Source organism: Clupea harengus, chromosome 1 (assembly GCF_900700415.2).
Source record: "Clupea harengus chromosome 1, Ch_v2.0.2, whole genome shotgun sequence".
In the NCBI taxonomy this organism is placed as follows: Eukaryota; Metazoa; Chordata; class Actinopteri; order Clupeiformes; family Clupeidae; genus Clupea; species Clupea harengus.
The window spans coordinates 17,820,967-17,837,261 of record NC_045152.1 but is presented as its reverse complement, the minus strand read 5'-3'; the positions used below and the strand labels follow the sequence as shown (position 1 = coordinate 17,837,261).

Here is a 16,295-nt window from a genome sequence, read left to right as displayed (position 1 = left end):
GGAATGTGCTGTGGACTGACACAGTTCATGTAGGTCCAATATGCCTGGATGTGGGCGGATGGGTTTGTATGTTGTTTATGTGTATATTTACAGTAGGCCTACGTGTTTACAGCCTATACAAGCATGTTTACGTGTATGTGTGTGTATGATGCGGTGTGTGTGTGTGTGTGTGTGTGTGTGTCTGTGTGTGTGTGTGTGCATGTGTCTGTGTGTGTGTGTGTGTGTGTGTGTGTGTGTGTGTGTGTGTGTGTGTGTGTGTGTGTGTGCGTGTGTGTGTGTGTGTATGTGTGTGTGTGTGTGCATGTGAAATCCTGTGCATGCGTGTGTATTTGTGTGGGTCTCCACCATCATGAAGGCATCAGTGGCTCTCAGCTGTGAAGAAGAGTCCAGGTGACAACCACTATCTGAATGGGTGCTCTCCTGCAGCGTAACTTGTCTAGAGTGCACTAACATCTCCATTCGCTGCAATAACACTTTAGAGGAAGTGGGGCCATGATAACAGGTGTGTTGCCCACTGTGACTGTCACAGCTGAAGTACTCTCGCCTAACAGTCGCGCTCAACCTTCAGAGGCAATTAGGCCTTCATTTCACAGTGGGTAGTGATATGCCAGAGGAAAATAGTACATTTTGATTTCCTGGTGTTACTGAGAGGATGTGGGCCATATGAGGGACTCAAATACCTTTGATAATAGTTGCACCCACTCAAAAACATACGCACACATGTGCATCAATACATACTTACAAACAATCATACGTTTGGCCAAACATTTAGTAGTTTAGCTTCTATCCAGGTACAGCATTGTACAGATATACATTTTCATCAGTGTGTGTGCTCCCTGGGTACACACACAGACAGACAGATGGACGGACACACGCACACACACACACACACACACACACACACACACACACACACACACACACACACAGACACACACACACACACACACACACAGACACACACACACACACACACACACACACACACATGGCCTCTGTGATCTCTCACCAGCCCCGTTTCACTTTATTCTAGGAATGTGCTTGTGTCCGTAATGTTGGCTGATGAAAGTGAATGTGCTTGTGTCCGTAGTGTTGGCTGATGAAAGTGAATGTGCTTGTGTCCGTAGTGTTGGCTGATGAAAGTGAATGTGCTTGTGTCCGTAGTATTGGCTGATGAAAGTGAATGGGCTTGTGTCAGTAGTGTTGGCTGATGAAAGTGAATGGGCTTGTGTCCGTAGTCATAGGCGGAGATCCCAGGGGGGACAGGGGGGACATAAAGCTCCTGCTTTGTCCAAAAGCTCAAACTTGAGCTTGTTAACAATCATTAGCTAGTAGCTTAACCAGCGTGCTGATAAAAAAAGAGGCTGATTTTGGACAAAGCACACACACATTCCTCTTTTTCCTCCTCTCTGTTTCCTCCTCTCTCCTCTGTCACTGCGCTATGCTACACGATATGTAAAGAGGTTGACAGATATTGGTCCTCATTCTCAAACGCAGTTAAGAACATGTTACGAAGTTCCCGGGACAATTCTGGTATTAATGAAAGTTTTCTCATCTGGAATTCGTTCTTAACTTTGAACAGAATTTAAGAACTCTAAATAGCAGTCGTAAATCGGCCAGATTGGAGTGCGCCCATGTTCTTAAGGGCTGAATTTGTGAGAAATTGTTGGTGATTGCGTTCACATCAATTCTACAGACATCCTCGGATTTAAATAATTATAATAATAATAAATACGATAATATTTGTATCATAAACAATTACGTTTCACATTTATAGTCATGATTCTATGAGGCATCGTGATGTCCTAACATAAATAAAAGCACTACACGAACACGGCAAATGGCATTGAATAAATAAATAAGCACTAAACTCAAGCGCATGGATATAGCCATGGTGGAATAGAATGGAGAAGACGTTCATTTACATGCAGCTGAATGCCTCCTTGAACAGCCTTCATTTGCGTTTGAACTGTTGACATTATTTGTCTGTTAGTAGATATTTTGTGTTAGTACATTTAATGTCGTTTAGAGAATTTAAAAATGACGTCAAATTTCTTTGTAAATGTTATAAGAGAATTCGGTATTTAGCAGCTGTTATGCTAGCTTTCGTGATATTGTGCTACCTTTATGCCACATTATTTGACGTGAAGTTTATGTATCTCTTTATTTCAGTCTGTTCCAGACAGTTTTACTAAATCAAACGTCCTGTATGAATAATTGCATGCTGATAACTTCAGTAAACTCAAGAAAAACAAGACTTGTGGATTCACTTGAAATTCATCATCTTTATTCTGCAAAGACAAGTGTTAGCTAGCTGTCTAGTCCTGCAAGGTAGCAAACGCAGTAGGAGGACAGCATAGAGAGAGAGAGGGCGATAGGGCCACACAGCACTTGTGTGTGTGTCCCCCCAGGAATTACTCACTGAAATTTAACCATGTATTGTCCCCCCCCTACAACGAAATGGGATCTCCGCCCCTGTCCGTAGTGTTGGCTGATGAAAGTGAATGGTGATGAAAGGTGTGTGACATCCATGGGAGGGTGTGACAGGCCAGACTGTGTGTCTGAAAGGCCCACAAAGGCCCAGATCGCCACTTCCTCATCGACCACAGGGACTATGCTGAAACTTCGACAGAATAAACACAAGAATCCGTCTTTCACTTTCGAGTCTGTTTGCCATCAAACAAGCACAAGTTCATGTAGTGGGAAGCCCTCAGCTCGGTTGGGTATGAGCATCTTAAGGCCTAATCCTTTGATATCTTTGAATAGAGAAACATTCCCAATTTGAAGCCATAACAAAGACAAGAAAATCCCAATCTTAGCTATAAATAGACCTGCAAGACGGTCAAAAGTGGAAAAAACATCCGTCTGGAAGGCTTAAGCGTGTCGGAACTATATGGGTCAGAAGACTTCACTATAATGCGGAAAATACGATTAATCCGAGTCCATGAAATTACAAATGACCTCCAATATTAACAAGCAGTATATGAGCGAGTGGCAAAGAAATGGCATGGCACACGAGGAGTTAAATGTTCAACCAAAGTATCAACCAAACTGAATGTAAGGTGTAAACCAAATGGAGGAAAAGAAATGAGATGGGGAGAGATAAAGGTGAAATGAAGAGAGAGAGAGAGAGAGCGAAAGAAAGTAAAATAGTAAGAGGAAGAACTAGAGGGTTAGAGAGAGAGTCAGAGCGAGAGTTAGAGAGAGAGTCAGAGCGAGAGTTAGAGAGAGAGAGAGAGTCAGAGCGAAAGTTAGAGCGAGAGTCAGAGCGAGAGTTACAGTTAGAGAGAGAGAGAGTCAGAGCGAGAGTTACAGTTAGAGAGAGAGAGTCAGAGCGAGAGTTACAGTTAGAGAGAGAGTCAGAGCGAGAGTTAGAGAGAGAGAGTCAGAGCGAGAGTTACAGTTAGAGAGAGAGAGTCAGAGCGAGAGTTAGAGTTAGAGAGAGAGAGTCAGAGCGAGAGTTAGAGTTAGAGAGAGAGAGTCAGAGCGAGAGTTAGAGAGTGACAGTCAGATTGTTGGTTAAATACCATAATCTCCATTTCCATACATTTTCACAACCCAATCCAATGGTAATGCCCTGTGTCTTAAGGCCATGCCCTTTGACTCGTTACCCTTTGGTTGGCGATATGCAGCTGAATAGCGCAGAGGTGTCCTTGAGGCTGATTAACACGCAGAACTAAAGTGAAAACTCTATTCAAACAATACAACTATGGCAGGTACTTCCGATTGCACTGAAACCATGATCAGACTGCTGCCCACAGCAAAAGGATCAATTAAGGGCAAACATGAATATACTACATTCATATACATTACATTCAAATACATTAGCACATAACTTGGATGTCACAAACATCCTTAGGTTCTCTTAGGCAATGGGAGAGGATGTGGCAAACAATCAGGTGTTAGAAATACAGGATATGGTCATTAGTTCAACTATGGCCAGATCATGCTTAATGCATGGAGTCATTGGTAGTCCCCTAAGGGTTAATGTATGGAGTCATTGAGTATAGTCCCCTAAGGGTTAATGCATGGAGTTACTGTGAATGCACACAATGGAGGTATTTTGGTGTGAGAAGATCAGAGACAGGTGCTCTGATAAGATGCCATTTGGCCTCCTGGAGTCAACTGTGTAGATCTGATCATTTTGTGTTTTCTGCCGTACAGACCAGAATGCTTTCATAACTACTGTAGTTTCTGAAATGACTGCAGTGACTGGAAAATTAACTCTACAGTATAATTAATGAAAACGTTTCCATATTCTAGCTCAACGTTAGGGCTGGACTGCAATATAAAGCAGTGTTATGTGCCATGATAATATATTCAAATATATATAAATAATATATGCTACATACCCACTTAACATGGCCTATTAGTATTTCACTCTCATGTCATTTTAGATTTAGATTTTTTGTGCACTTGCCATGTTGGACACCAGTAAGTTGAAGGTCATACTACACACTCATCTAGTGTCATCAAGTGTGCTTTAGTGTTTATTTAGTGTTTATTCAGCAGGCAGTGTTTATTTAGCAGGCAGTGTTTATTCAGTGTTCAGTGTTTATTCAGTGTTCTCTTTATGTACTAACCACCTTTTGCCTCAAATTGGGCCTTTTTTGGTCTTTAGAGTTGGGCCCAGACTCAGACTCCAAACTAAAGGGCCATCATCTGCTTGTCTTCTAATATTGAGGCCCCTCACTGGCCCGCTCATTTCAATATGTAGTGCACTGGTGAGCTGAGCGTTAGTTCTCATGGCAACAACAACACCAACTCCACGCCACATGTGGCTTTAGGGAAACATTGGATGTTAGCCACTTCTCAATGAGTTTCAGGAGTGTGGAGCTGAGGCACGTTCAATGTACTTTCCCCCTGAAAACTTCATTTGGAGAACACTGTGCATTTGAGATTGTGTTGTGCCAGTGTGTTCTGTGGCTCTCTCTGTCAGAGAAGGATGGCTGTCGGGCCAGAGGCAGAGGCCGGTGTGTCTGTCTCCTAAACGATGGTTTGCCTCCTGATGAGGAAATCTATTTGCATGCTCATCAGGCGCTCGCTGTTTGATTCATCCGCCTGCCGGCCGCTTTCTTTGATGTGTCACCAGCGTCAGGTTGCCAGGGCGCATCAGCCGAGAGAAGGAGAGAGAGAGAAAGAGAAAGAGAGAGAAAGAGAGAGTGTAACTCGCGGCAGACAGGTTACAGGAGTGCACGTTTAACACTGTGACACCGCTTGCACGGAGAGCACGTCTTTCATCACTACCGTGAACACTGATGAAAGTAAACAGCAGTGCTGTAAACCTACACAAACATCCATTACTCAGAACACCCCCCCCTCCACACTCACACACACTCTCACACAGACACAGACACACACACACACACACACACACACACACACACACACACACACACACACACACACACACAGCCCACTCACCACACACACACACACACAAACACACACACACACACACACACACACACACACACACACACACACACACTCATTGGACTGTATGTTAACACTATGATCCACATGCGTAGGCTGTCTTCTTGTACACAGCGCAATGTATTAATGATAGAATTGTGGATGAATAAACAAGTGTTTTGTGAATATTCTCTATACAGTATGCTAAAATACACTTGCCTGTATGTTCACTTTGCATATAGCCTACAACTACTTATATATATACAGTATATGCATCCTATTAGCATATAAACACCTGCAGGGGCTTCATTCCACTGTGTTCAGTTGCCAGAACATGACTTGTTTATTGTATGTACTGGACTGTGCAAACCCCTAGGTGTCCCACCTCTGACCTCCTGGATACACACACACACACACACACACACTGCTACACACTGGGTCTGGGTGTGTAAATCAGTGTGTTCCCTGTTTCATAAACCTAAGGCCCTTAGGATCTGTTCCATTGACCCCCCATAAAGAGCATACTGCACCTTATCACCGGCGATCGATATGGTCCCTCTCATGCTTATGATTGCAGACGTCTGACTTCAGGTGGCCATAAAGACACTATGAGGCGGATTTAGTTTGTTATGACTCATTTTTACAAGTAAGATATTTGTGCAATGCTAATACTGAATGGTCGACAGCTACGGAGCATTGATGATTGCAATTATTCATACACTCCACTTTCATGGAACTGAATTATGAACAAACGACTTGGGATTCATCAGGATTGTTTAAATTAATATCTGCAATTTAGTCTCCCATTCCCATAGTCTCCCCATCAAGGCAGGATAGTTTCTAAAGAGAATAATTTGTACATGACAGAGACATGAAATGAGATATTGACCCGTTGAGATGAATGATTGTATCTGAGATTAAATTATTTAAAGCTCTATTAGTACCTCGAGTCTCAATCCCAGACTGTAGTCCGGAGGCCCTCTGTATTATCAGATGATATACCACAGTTCAGCTGTTTAACTCCTAGGGATTTTAAATAGAATACATCCACCTAGTAGGAAATCTCATCTGTTGCATTAGAAACCATTCGATATGTACATTGAGTTCAGTATTCTGTATACATAAAGTAAATGATATGATGATCAGTGAATGATCAGTAGATAGCAGGGTTACGTAGCCCAAATTATTAGTCTTCCTTTCAACATCACTTGACACTGAACATTAACAGCGGAACATGCAGGCATGGGCAAACCCTCATTCCTCCATCCACACTCTGTCTGTCCTTGTGTGCGTTTGTGTGTTTACACTCTATAAGACAGTGTGCAGTGTGTGCAGAGGAAGTGATGTTTGTGTGTTTACACTCTATAAGACAGTGTGCAGTGTGTGCAGAGGAAGTGATGTTTGTGTGTTTACACTCTATAAGACAGCGTGCAGTGTGTGCAGAGGAAGTGATGTTTGTGTGTTTACACTCTATAAGACAGCGTGCAGTGTGTGCAGAGGAAGTGATGTTTGTGTGTTTACACTCTATAAGACAGCGTGCAGTGTGTGCAGAGGAAGTGATGCGAGGTGTTGAGGGGTGAGCTCCGACGGCACATGTGACAGGTTGCTGGCTGCTTAATTGGCTGTCTGGGGAGGTCCATCTGCACCCTGACCAGGGCCCGGGGGTCTGGTCCATCTGCACCCTGACCAGGGCCCGGGGGTCTGGTCCATCTGCACCCTGACCAGGGCCGGGGGGTCTGGGTTCAGGTACCCCTGCTGCCAGCCTCCCTCCTCTCCCCTGAGGCGATGTGGGTGAAACCCTGCCTGGTGATTTACCACCAGAACTTTTCACACACCGTCACTGTAAACACCACCACGCAAAACAGACAGACAGACAGACAGAGAGAGAGAGAGAGAGGAGAGAGAGAGAGAGAGGTAGAGACACAGAGAGTGAGAGAGAGAGACAGAGAGAGAGAGAGAGAAGGGAGGAAATGTTGTTCCCCTCGCACCTCCGCTCCCCTGTCTCAGTTGTTCCTCTCACTCCTCTGCTCCCCTGTCTCAGTTGTTCATGTCTCACCTCCGCTCCCCTGTCTCACTTCTTGTTCTGAACCTTTTTATGCCGCTCCAGCAGCTCTGCATCCAGACTCGTCACCATAGTAACCCTGCTGTCATTAAGGATGATGTTTGTCGTACATACACACACCTAGGCAACCAGGCATGTTTACAGAGTCTGTGTGTGTGTGTGTGTGTGTGTGTGTGTGTGTGTGTGTGTGTGTGTAGATCATGCTATGTCTATTTCTGCCCCACTGAAAGGCTGTTGATGTATGGGGAAGCACATTTAGCGCAAGCATATTGAATAGAGCAGGCATGTTGCCAGTCATGCAGGAGGTGTCCTCAGAGGAGCAGGCATGTTGCAGTCATGCAGGAGGTGTCCTCAGAGGAGCAGGCATGTTGCAGTCATGCAGGAGGTGTCCTCTGAGGCTCTGCTCCTACTCTCTCAAGTGCTACATCTGTGGAAGAAGATACACACTGGCATCACCATAGCGATGATGAGCTGCAGGCAATCAAGAGCACAATGAGCCCGGCTTGGGAAGGCCCTCTAACCTGGAGCTAGCTGGCACCCTTTCTTCTCTTGTTTTGGGGGATGGCGGTCCCTGCCCATTGGAGCTTGTCTCTCTGTGACACATGGAGCAGAATGCTGCATGCTGTGCCAGTGGGGTAAATAACCTTGTTTCCTACTGCCAGTGTTGTACATACTTCCATAATAGAACAGCAATTACTGGACAAATGCACACACAAATGGGAAGAAAATGTGTTCCCAACTGCTCCATTGTCTTTGGTACAGGCCTCCGTAGATCCAGGTGTTCCATTCAGAGATCTCCTAATGAAGCCTACTCATTGGGAATATGGAGACGTGAAGGGAAGCTGAGTTGAGATGAATCAGCCGAGAAATGGAAGAAGTGATTTATTTCCTTGCAGAGTTAATTGGATGCACAGTGGTTGGTTAACTGCTGTTTCTCAGCATCTGTTCTGTCAACAATGCCTCTTTGCCACGAATAACCAATTCCCTCTAATGACTGCCACCGAGTCTGAAACTAGGTGGAAATGTATTGACCTGCTGAATCATCTTAGCTTGTCTCTAAATGTCAGCAGCGATCGTTTTATTAACAGTCAGTGGATTAAGGCTTAAAACCCTGAAAAATTCTGTATTTCATGAAAAAGCACGCACGCAGCCACCATGGTGTTTGACAATAAGCTGACTGGCATTTTTCATAAGTGACGCAGCCTCCCTGCTGGCTCCCTGGTGAAGACAAAGGAGGAGCGCTGGGCCCCAATCCCTTTAAAAAGTCAACTGGGTTAGGCTCTGAGTCACAACAGCTCACTACCCGCTGTGAGTTATTAACATAAGGACCATGAAGTTGTCAATAGATGACTATGTGATGAGAAGTTCCCCTGCAGGCCTTTGCCATTGCTGTCGCAGTGGCACGAGACACTGCAGTCACAGTTGTGTTTGTGTGTGTCTCTCTCTCTCTCTCTCTCTCTCTCTCTCTCTCTCTCTCTCTGCCCTCATCTGCCCCCGCTGTCTGCATAATGCACCCAGGATGCACCCTATGAAACGGGTAAAAGTGTCCTTACATATAGCTCAGAAACATATATGTAGGGACAGTGTTTGGGTTTTAAAGAGATATTTGTCAGTGTTTATTTGTCGAAACAGATTGTAGCCCTTAGGTCAAAAATAGCAAAGCATGGGGGAGTCTGGCAGTGTTAAGGGTCATGCAAATCAGCGCATTCATTCCCATCCAGATTGGGAGCCAGCGCTTGATTTAAACCCTCCATTATAACCGTGGCAGAAACATCATGACAGTTAGTGGCCAATTATACACAACAGTGTCTTATTACCATTATCAGTAATTGTGATTGTGACAGCATCTTCGCATGTGATATGATATTCACTAACAAATGTCACTGTTGTGTCTCTGGACATGATTTATCACGAAAACTACACCTTGTGCCTGGATATGGTATGTTTATGATGTAATGTTTGCTTTATGAGAGAGGGTTTACATAAACTTTCCATATCCTTTATCAGATGATCAGATGTAGACCATGATGAGCGGACAGCATCTTATATTGTATCTGAGTTCATACAAGTGGCAGTAAATTCTCGACGTGAATTACACTTGCACCTCACATCTGAAGAGGAAAACAATATTTTACCGTAGCCAGGATATTTTGGCAGTGTATTTTATAGATAAAATCATTCCTGTCACCAGTAAATCGGCTGTTATAAAAAAAACATCTGTTTAGAATTCATGTCCTTGAGCTGGAGTCTCCTTGCGAGGCTGTGGTGCTCGTTTGGGAATCTTTTTTTGGCATCCGTTTCATTTTCAAGAGCTAGGAAATGAGCCTCGCTTTCATGTCCCAGCGATCTCTAAAGCAATACTGCACCTCTCTCTATGCCATGAGATGTTTCCAACACAGCACAGCCATTTCCTTCTAAAAAAAAGAAACTAGGGTTAGAAAAAAACCTGATGGAGAAACAGAAACACACCAGAGTTCACACTTCCTCCGGCCCCCCTCGCCTTTGTGAATAATAACGGGCGTCCTTAGCGCTGCCCGATTGAAAACGCACGCTGCTTTTCGTGCTGTGGTTTCACGCAGGACAGGTGGCGGGCGAGTGGGGTGTCTGAGTCGCTCACTTCCGCACACACACACACACACACACACACACACACACACACACACACACACACACACACACACACCCAGCGCATTTTCTATTTCTGGACCTTGCTACAGGAGGGCCTGCTCTCAGCCTGCGTGTTTATTAAATATATTTGTATAAATCTAGTGGGTGGGGTTGGAGTGTCCTTCAGAGCAGTGTGGAGCTCAGTCCCTTCCTCCACAACAAAGGGCCCACCTCACCTCACCTCACCTCACTCTCCCCCAGGCATTGTGTCCGGGCCCCTGAGTCTCACATCTCACAGCCAAACCCATTTTTCATGGTGTTAAATTTGAAAATGTAATCACTGAGTTCTATAAGCTTATTACAAGAGACAGAGTGGGCATACATTTGAGCCATTCTTGTAGACAATGACCTTGGTATTGCTCTGTAATGATCTTGGTATTGCTCTGTATACCAGGGGCGCAACAGGGAATTGCAATTTGCCACACATTTTAAAACACCACAACACATGCAAACACTCACACACACAAACAGGGGCAAACACATGTATTATTAGGCAATTCATGAGTACCACGTGACGTCACTGTGTTTAAGCGCCGCCATCTTTGTGTCCGAAAGTCTAGCTAAGCGCCGGTCACAACACAGACAATGGTCGGTCACAACCCGCAGAAAGTTAAAATGCCCTGCTTATGTTGTGCTGATGGATGCGACAATAGTCGCGAAAATTACCCAAATAAACAATTTAATTGTATACCAAAAGATTTAGATCGGCGGAATAAATGGTTGGCTGCAAATGAGAAGAGACAACTGGCAGCCAACATCTAACTTCAGATTGTGCAGTCAACACTTTGTATCTTCCTGCACCACCATCCACGGACATGTTGATTTTGTGTTCAGAGCCTGGGAATGACTGACATGTTAAGTGAAATGCAGCACGTTGATACAATCGTGAATAATTGCTGTGTCTTATCAGAGCTAAACTCTCCTGAGCAAGCTAGAGTGCTAATAGTTAGCGAGCTGTTTAGCCCTTCACTAAAGGCTTTAGCTACACCTAGCTAGCCCACATTGGCACTCTTAACCACCACTAAAATAAATCGGTTGATAAATCGCTGTTTGAATTACTAAGATGTCATGTGATGACATACATATTTTTTGTCTCCAGATGCCATATCTTGGTGTCGTTCACCCATCCTGCAACTGCATATTGATGTACTTTTGAAAGCCTTCAGGCTATCTCCGGTGTATGGGGATGGATTGTGTACAAGATAAATATATATGTCGGGAAAGGACAGTTGGGGCAGACGTTTCGCAGACTTTAAGGGACAAAATAAAGTTGCCGATAATAAATATGGATCGCAGCCAATAATCAATGTTTTTTCTAAATATCGTTGTCTTTCTGCTTCATTCAGATGTGCTGTGTTCGTAGTCATGACTCTGTTCGTTGGCTAACTATGAAAGCTAACTAACTAACCACTAGAATTAGACAATACTACTTTTAAAAAGTCTAAATTTTAAGAACCTATCAATAGAAAACAATACCATTATTATATTTATATTATTATTATTATTATATTATTACTATATATTAATATATATGACTAACTAGCTACTATTGGGTACAAATACAATGGGAATAACGGTAGAGTTGGACACAAAGATGGCGGCAGGCTTCACGGAAGTGACGTCTTTGGTACTCATGAATCTGCTGAAAATGCATGAGTGACCTCTGACCTTGACCCAGGTGGCGAGCCCCTGGCACCCAGATGATGCTTAGCCCAGGTGCTACAGGAGCAGCGGCATCATCTCCCACTCACTCTCTCCCCGCCCTCCGCTTGACACCGGAAACCTCTCCCTCAATCCACAGTTCCTCTCTAGGGGGAGGAAGAGAGGCTGGAGGGAGAGGGAGAAGTAGGAGAGGGGGGGATGAAGAGGGGCTGGAGGGAGAGGGAGGAGGAGAGGGGGGGATGAAGAGGGGCTGGAGGGAGAGGGAGAAGGAGGAGAGGGGGAGGAAGAGGGGCTGGAGGGAGAAGGAGGAGGAGGGGGAGCTTCATCTTCTCCCAGGCAGCACTGACTCACTTGCTCGCTCACTCACTCACTCACTCTCCGCCATACCCTGAAACATACCCCCTTCACTCCATCACACAACAAGCCGAAACATGGGCATGATGATACAGAGGGGGGGGGGGGGGGGGGGGAGAGAGGATGAAATAAATAAATTGTAGGCTAGAGGGCTGCTGCTGGCCATTTAGGTGCCCCCAGAAAGATAAATAAATTAAAATAAACATTATTATTAGAGTTATAAATGTGAATCACTTAGCACACGGGTTTTCAACTGGTCTTGTCCCAGGGACCACCATTCTGACTAGAAAGTAAATTGCGGCCCACTGATGTGCCTGCACACGCGTGTGTGTTTGTAACCGCCGCTGCCACGCCCCCTCCCCCTGCACAGATATTCTGCCTATAAGACAACATTTTCACGATATTCAAGAGTAATCTGGAAATGTGTTGAAATATCAAAGCAAATTTTTAAAAATATAAAAAAATTCAATGGTAAACTGATCAACATAGGCTCATGTAGCGGACCCCCTGCAATGCCGTCACGGACCACCAGGGGGCCACGGACCCCCTGTTGAAAACCCCTGACTTAGCATAATGAATACATAAATAAAAACACAAAACCAAATGACACAAATTTTAAAACAAACAACTAAAGCAAATTAATATATGAGGCCTATACCTTACAGGCTATACAGACATTCTCTTTTTTATTCAGTTGAAATAGCAAATAACATATATTGCCCATCCTTACATTCTTTATTTACCTTGCACCTTTTTTTTAATATTCAGTTAAAAAGAATGACAACTTGATGCGGTTTGAAGATGTATTGATTAATGGTGTATTGTCACTTTAAGATATTTGGTTTAGGCTACGGTCTCATATTTTGACCTTTTAACCAAGATGATAAATTGGAGGACTGTTTTTGCTGTGTATGGCTGGGACAAGATATGTGAACCTAATAGGCTACTACAAAAGCATATCCATTAAATATTGCACTTAATGAAATGGAGCCGTGTCTTTGTTGAGTTTAGGAGTGCTACAAGTCACATATCAGATGAAATGCTAAAGTGACATCTGAAGCAGGAGAGATGTGGCTAGTCTTTCCATGGACAGTAGGCCTACTGTAGGTATTAATCAGTCTTACAGTAAACCAGACACTTACAAACAAATGCTGGCTAGTGTTAACTGTTTGCCCCATAGACTTGGTTTCTAACTTTAAATGTAGCCAATAACATCGAGCTTTCTAACATTAGCTATTTCAATTCGGACATTTCGTGTCTGGATCCAGTGCTACGATGTGCACAGCCCCGTTCAGCCCATTTTGGCATCAGCAGAAGCAATGAGAGAGAATAAAGAAAGAGACAGAGAGAGAGGCAGCAGGAAACAATAGGAGAAGAGAGAGAGAGAGAGAGACAGTAAAAGGCAGCATGAGTAAGAAAGAGACAGAGAGAGAAAGAGAGAGAGAGAGGCAGAGGCTGTGGGAAACAATAGGAGGCAGCAGGAGTAAGAGAGAGAGAAACAGAGAGGGAAACATTCATCAGTGCTGTGCTCCCGTGCTATTCTCTCTTCTCTCTCTCTCTCTTCTCTCTGCTCTCTGCACTGCTCTGCTGTGCCAAGGCTTAAGGTGGCGGCGCTGTGCTGCTGTTTCAAATGGCAGTGCTCTAATTAGAGCCTGGCGGAGGGACCCCTGGAGGGACCCCTGAGACGAGTCAGCCCCTGTGCCAGGGGTCCAGATCGGGGTCCTGCCTGCATCTGCGTCTGGGTCTGTGCTGTTTACCCTCCCCAGAGGGGGCCCATTGCCGTTGTGTTTGCATGGTAACCCCTTATGATTAGAACCAAAGAAATGGAATGTCCGCCTGTCTGCAAGACCACGTTTCCCCCATAATTCTGTTTCTAAGATTGTGTGAGCTATAAATGTGTCTGTGTTAGGATTTTGCTATTTGATTCCATCATGCATCACGCTGAAGGCTCAGACTTAGCATGATGTTCAGTTGTAATATGACATGTAAGATCTCTGAAGGCTCAGACTTAGCATGATGTTCAGTTGTAATATGACATGGAAGATCTCTGAAGGCTCAGACTTAGCATGATGTTCAGTTGTAATATGACATGGAAGATCTCTTCACATCATCTTCTGACCTCTTCACCCCTTGACTCACTCTTTTTGAAGAGAGTATATGCTTCATGCGAAAGTTGTCTCTTATCTCATATTAAGTTCTCATAAGAGGACTTCACATCATCTGGGCCACAATCTAATAAGTGTGTGCTGATATCACTGGACTGGGTGTCAGGAATTAGGGGGGGGGGGGGTACAGGAGGCAGGAGTAAAGCAAAAGTAAGGTTTACTATTTAAAGGAAGATTCATGTAAAACAGGCAGGAAAGGCAATCCAAACAGGCAGAAGCTTGGATAAAGCCATGGCCAGAACAAACTGGGAACACATGAGCTGAATGAAACGAGGCGATCTGACAGTGAACCCAAAACAACCCAGAGTAGAGGTACACAGACCAATTACACACAAGGACACACACAACCCAGAGTAGAGGTACACAGACCAGTTACACACAAGGACACACACAACCAAGAGTAGAAGTACACAGACCAGTTACACAAAAGGACACACACAACCCAGAGTAGAAATACACAGAACCAGTTACACACAAGGACACACACAACCCAGAGTAGAAGTACACAGACCAGTTACACACAAGGACACACACAACCCAGAGTAGAAATACACAGAACCAGTTACACACAAGGACACACACAACCCAGAGTAGAAGTACACAGACCAGTTACACACAAGGACACACACAACCCAGAGTAGAGGTACACAGACCAGTTACACACAAGGACACACACAACCCAGAGTAGTACACAGACCAATTACACACAAGGACACACACAACCCAGAGTAGAGGTACACAGACCAGTTATACACAAGGACACACACAACCCAGAGTAGTACACAGACCAATTACACACAAGGACACACACAACCCAGAGTAGAGTAGGAGTACACAGACCAGTTACACACAAGGACACACACAAGGGGAGGTGAGCACAAGAAATGGAAGGAAACTAAGTAATGACAACACATGGAACATCGGGAGAGTTTTTCATGCTCTTTCGCTTTTCCTTGTACAAGCAGATGCTGTTAGTGCCTAGTTCTCACAAGATGCTGTCATTTATTCATGTCTTTTAATGTCTTTTGGCAGAGATGCTGAAAGCGTTTTCTTTTCTTCTCTGTCTCGTATCCCTGCTCCAGGACCCCAGAAGCAAGCACAAGTTTAAGATCCACTCGTACGGCAGCCCCACGTTCTGCGACCACTGCGGCTCGCTGCTCTACGGCCTCATCCACCAGGGCATGAAATGTGACAGTGAGTCCTGCCCTCCTCCTCCTCCTCCTCCTCCCCCTCCTCCTCCTCACTGTGTCACTGGTCCCTGTGACAGGTTCTTCCTGGCTATTTGTCTGACTCAGAGATTTGTGTGTCTGGCTACAGAATGGGGTGTTCTCTGTGTGATCTGAAATTAGGTGGATATTTGCTGGAATAACCCCCAGAAACAGAGCAATACAAAACACACACACACACACACACACACACACACACACACACTTACACTCTCTCCTCTCTCTCTCTCGCTCTCTCACACACACACACACACACACACACACACACACACACACACACACACCCACACACACTCACACACTTACACTCTCTCCTCTCTCTCACACACACACACTTACAACTATGGGACTGGACAGCATTGGCTACTGGCCATTTTTTTTATTTGAATTGATGATGACTGTGATTCTCATATCATCATAGTGTACGGTCTGAATAACTCTCTCACTCTCTCTCCATCTCTCATTCCCCGTCTCCTCCTGCTCTCTTCCTGCCTCCGCTCCACCCCCCCACCCCTCTGTGTCACTCCCTGCCGTGCTCCATCCATCTCTCCGTCTCTGATGGGAAATGTTATCACAGATTTTAATGAGAGCAGATTGAAATAAATTGATGTGGGGATAGCACCAAATCTGTAATTACATCCTCACAATCTGCCTGTCAGCAAACCTGCTCTGCCTCCCCACAGAGAGGGCTTTGGGTGGGGGTGGGGTGGGGTGAGGAGGAGGAGGAGGGGGCACGGAGATACA

General features: G+C 44.7%; 1 protein-coding gene across 2 annotated transcripts in view; it reads left to right on the top strand.

The window, feature by feature from the left end:
* Positions 1 to 16,295, top strand: part of prkcab (protein kinase C, alpha, b) — a 116,202-nt gene that overhangs the window by 73,815 nt on the left and 26,092 nt on the right. For both annotated transcript variants that reach the window (XM_012818270.2, XM_031569268.1), the window contains exon 4: positions 15,408 to 15,519. In XM_012818270.2, the coding sequence (XP_012673724.1) occupies positions 15,408 to 15,519 (112 nt within the window). The remainder of the gene's footprint in view (positions 1 to 15,407; positions 15,520 to 16,295) is intronic.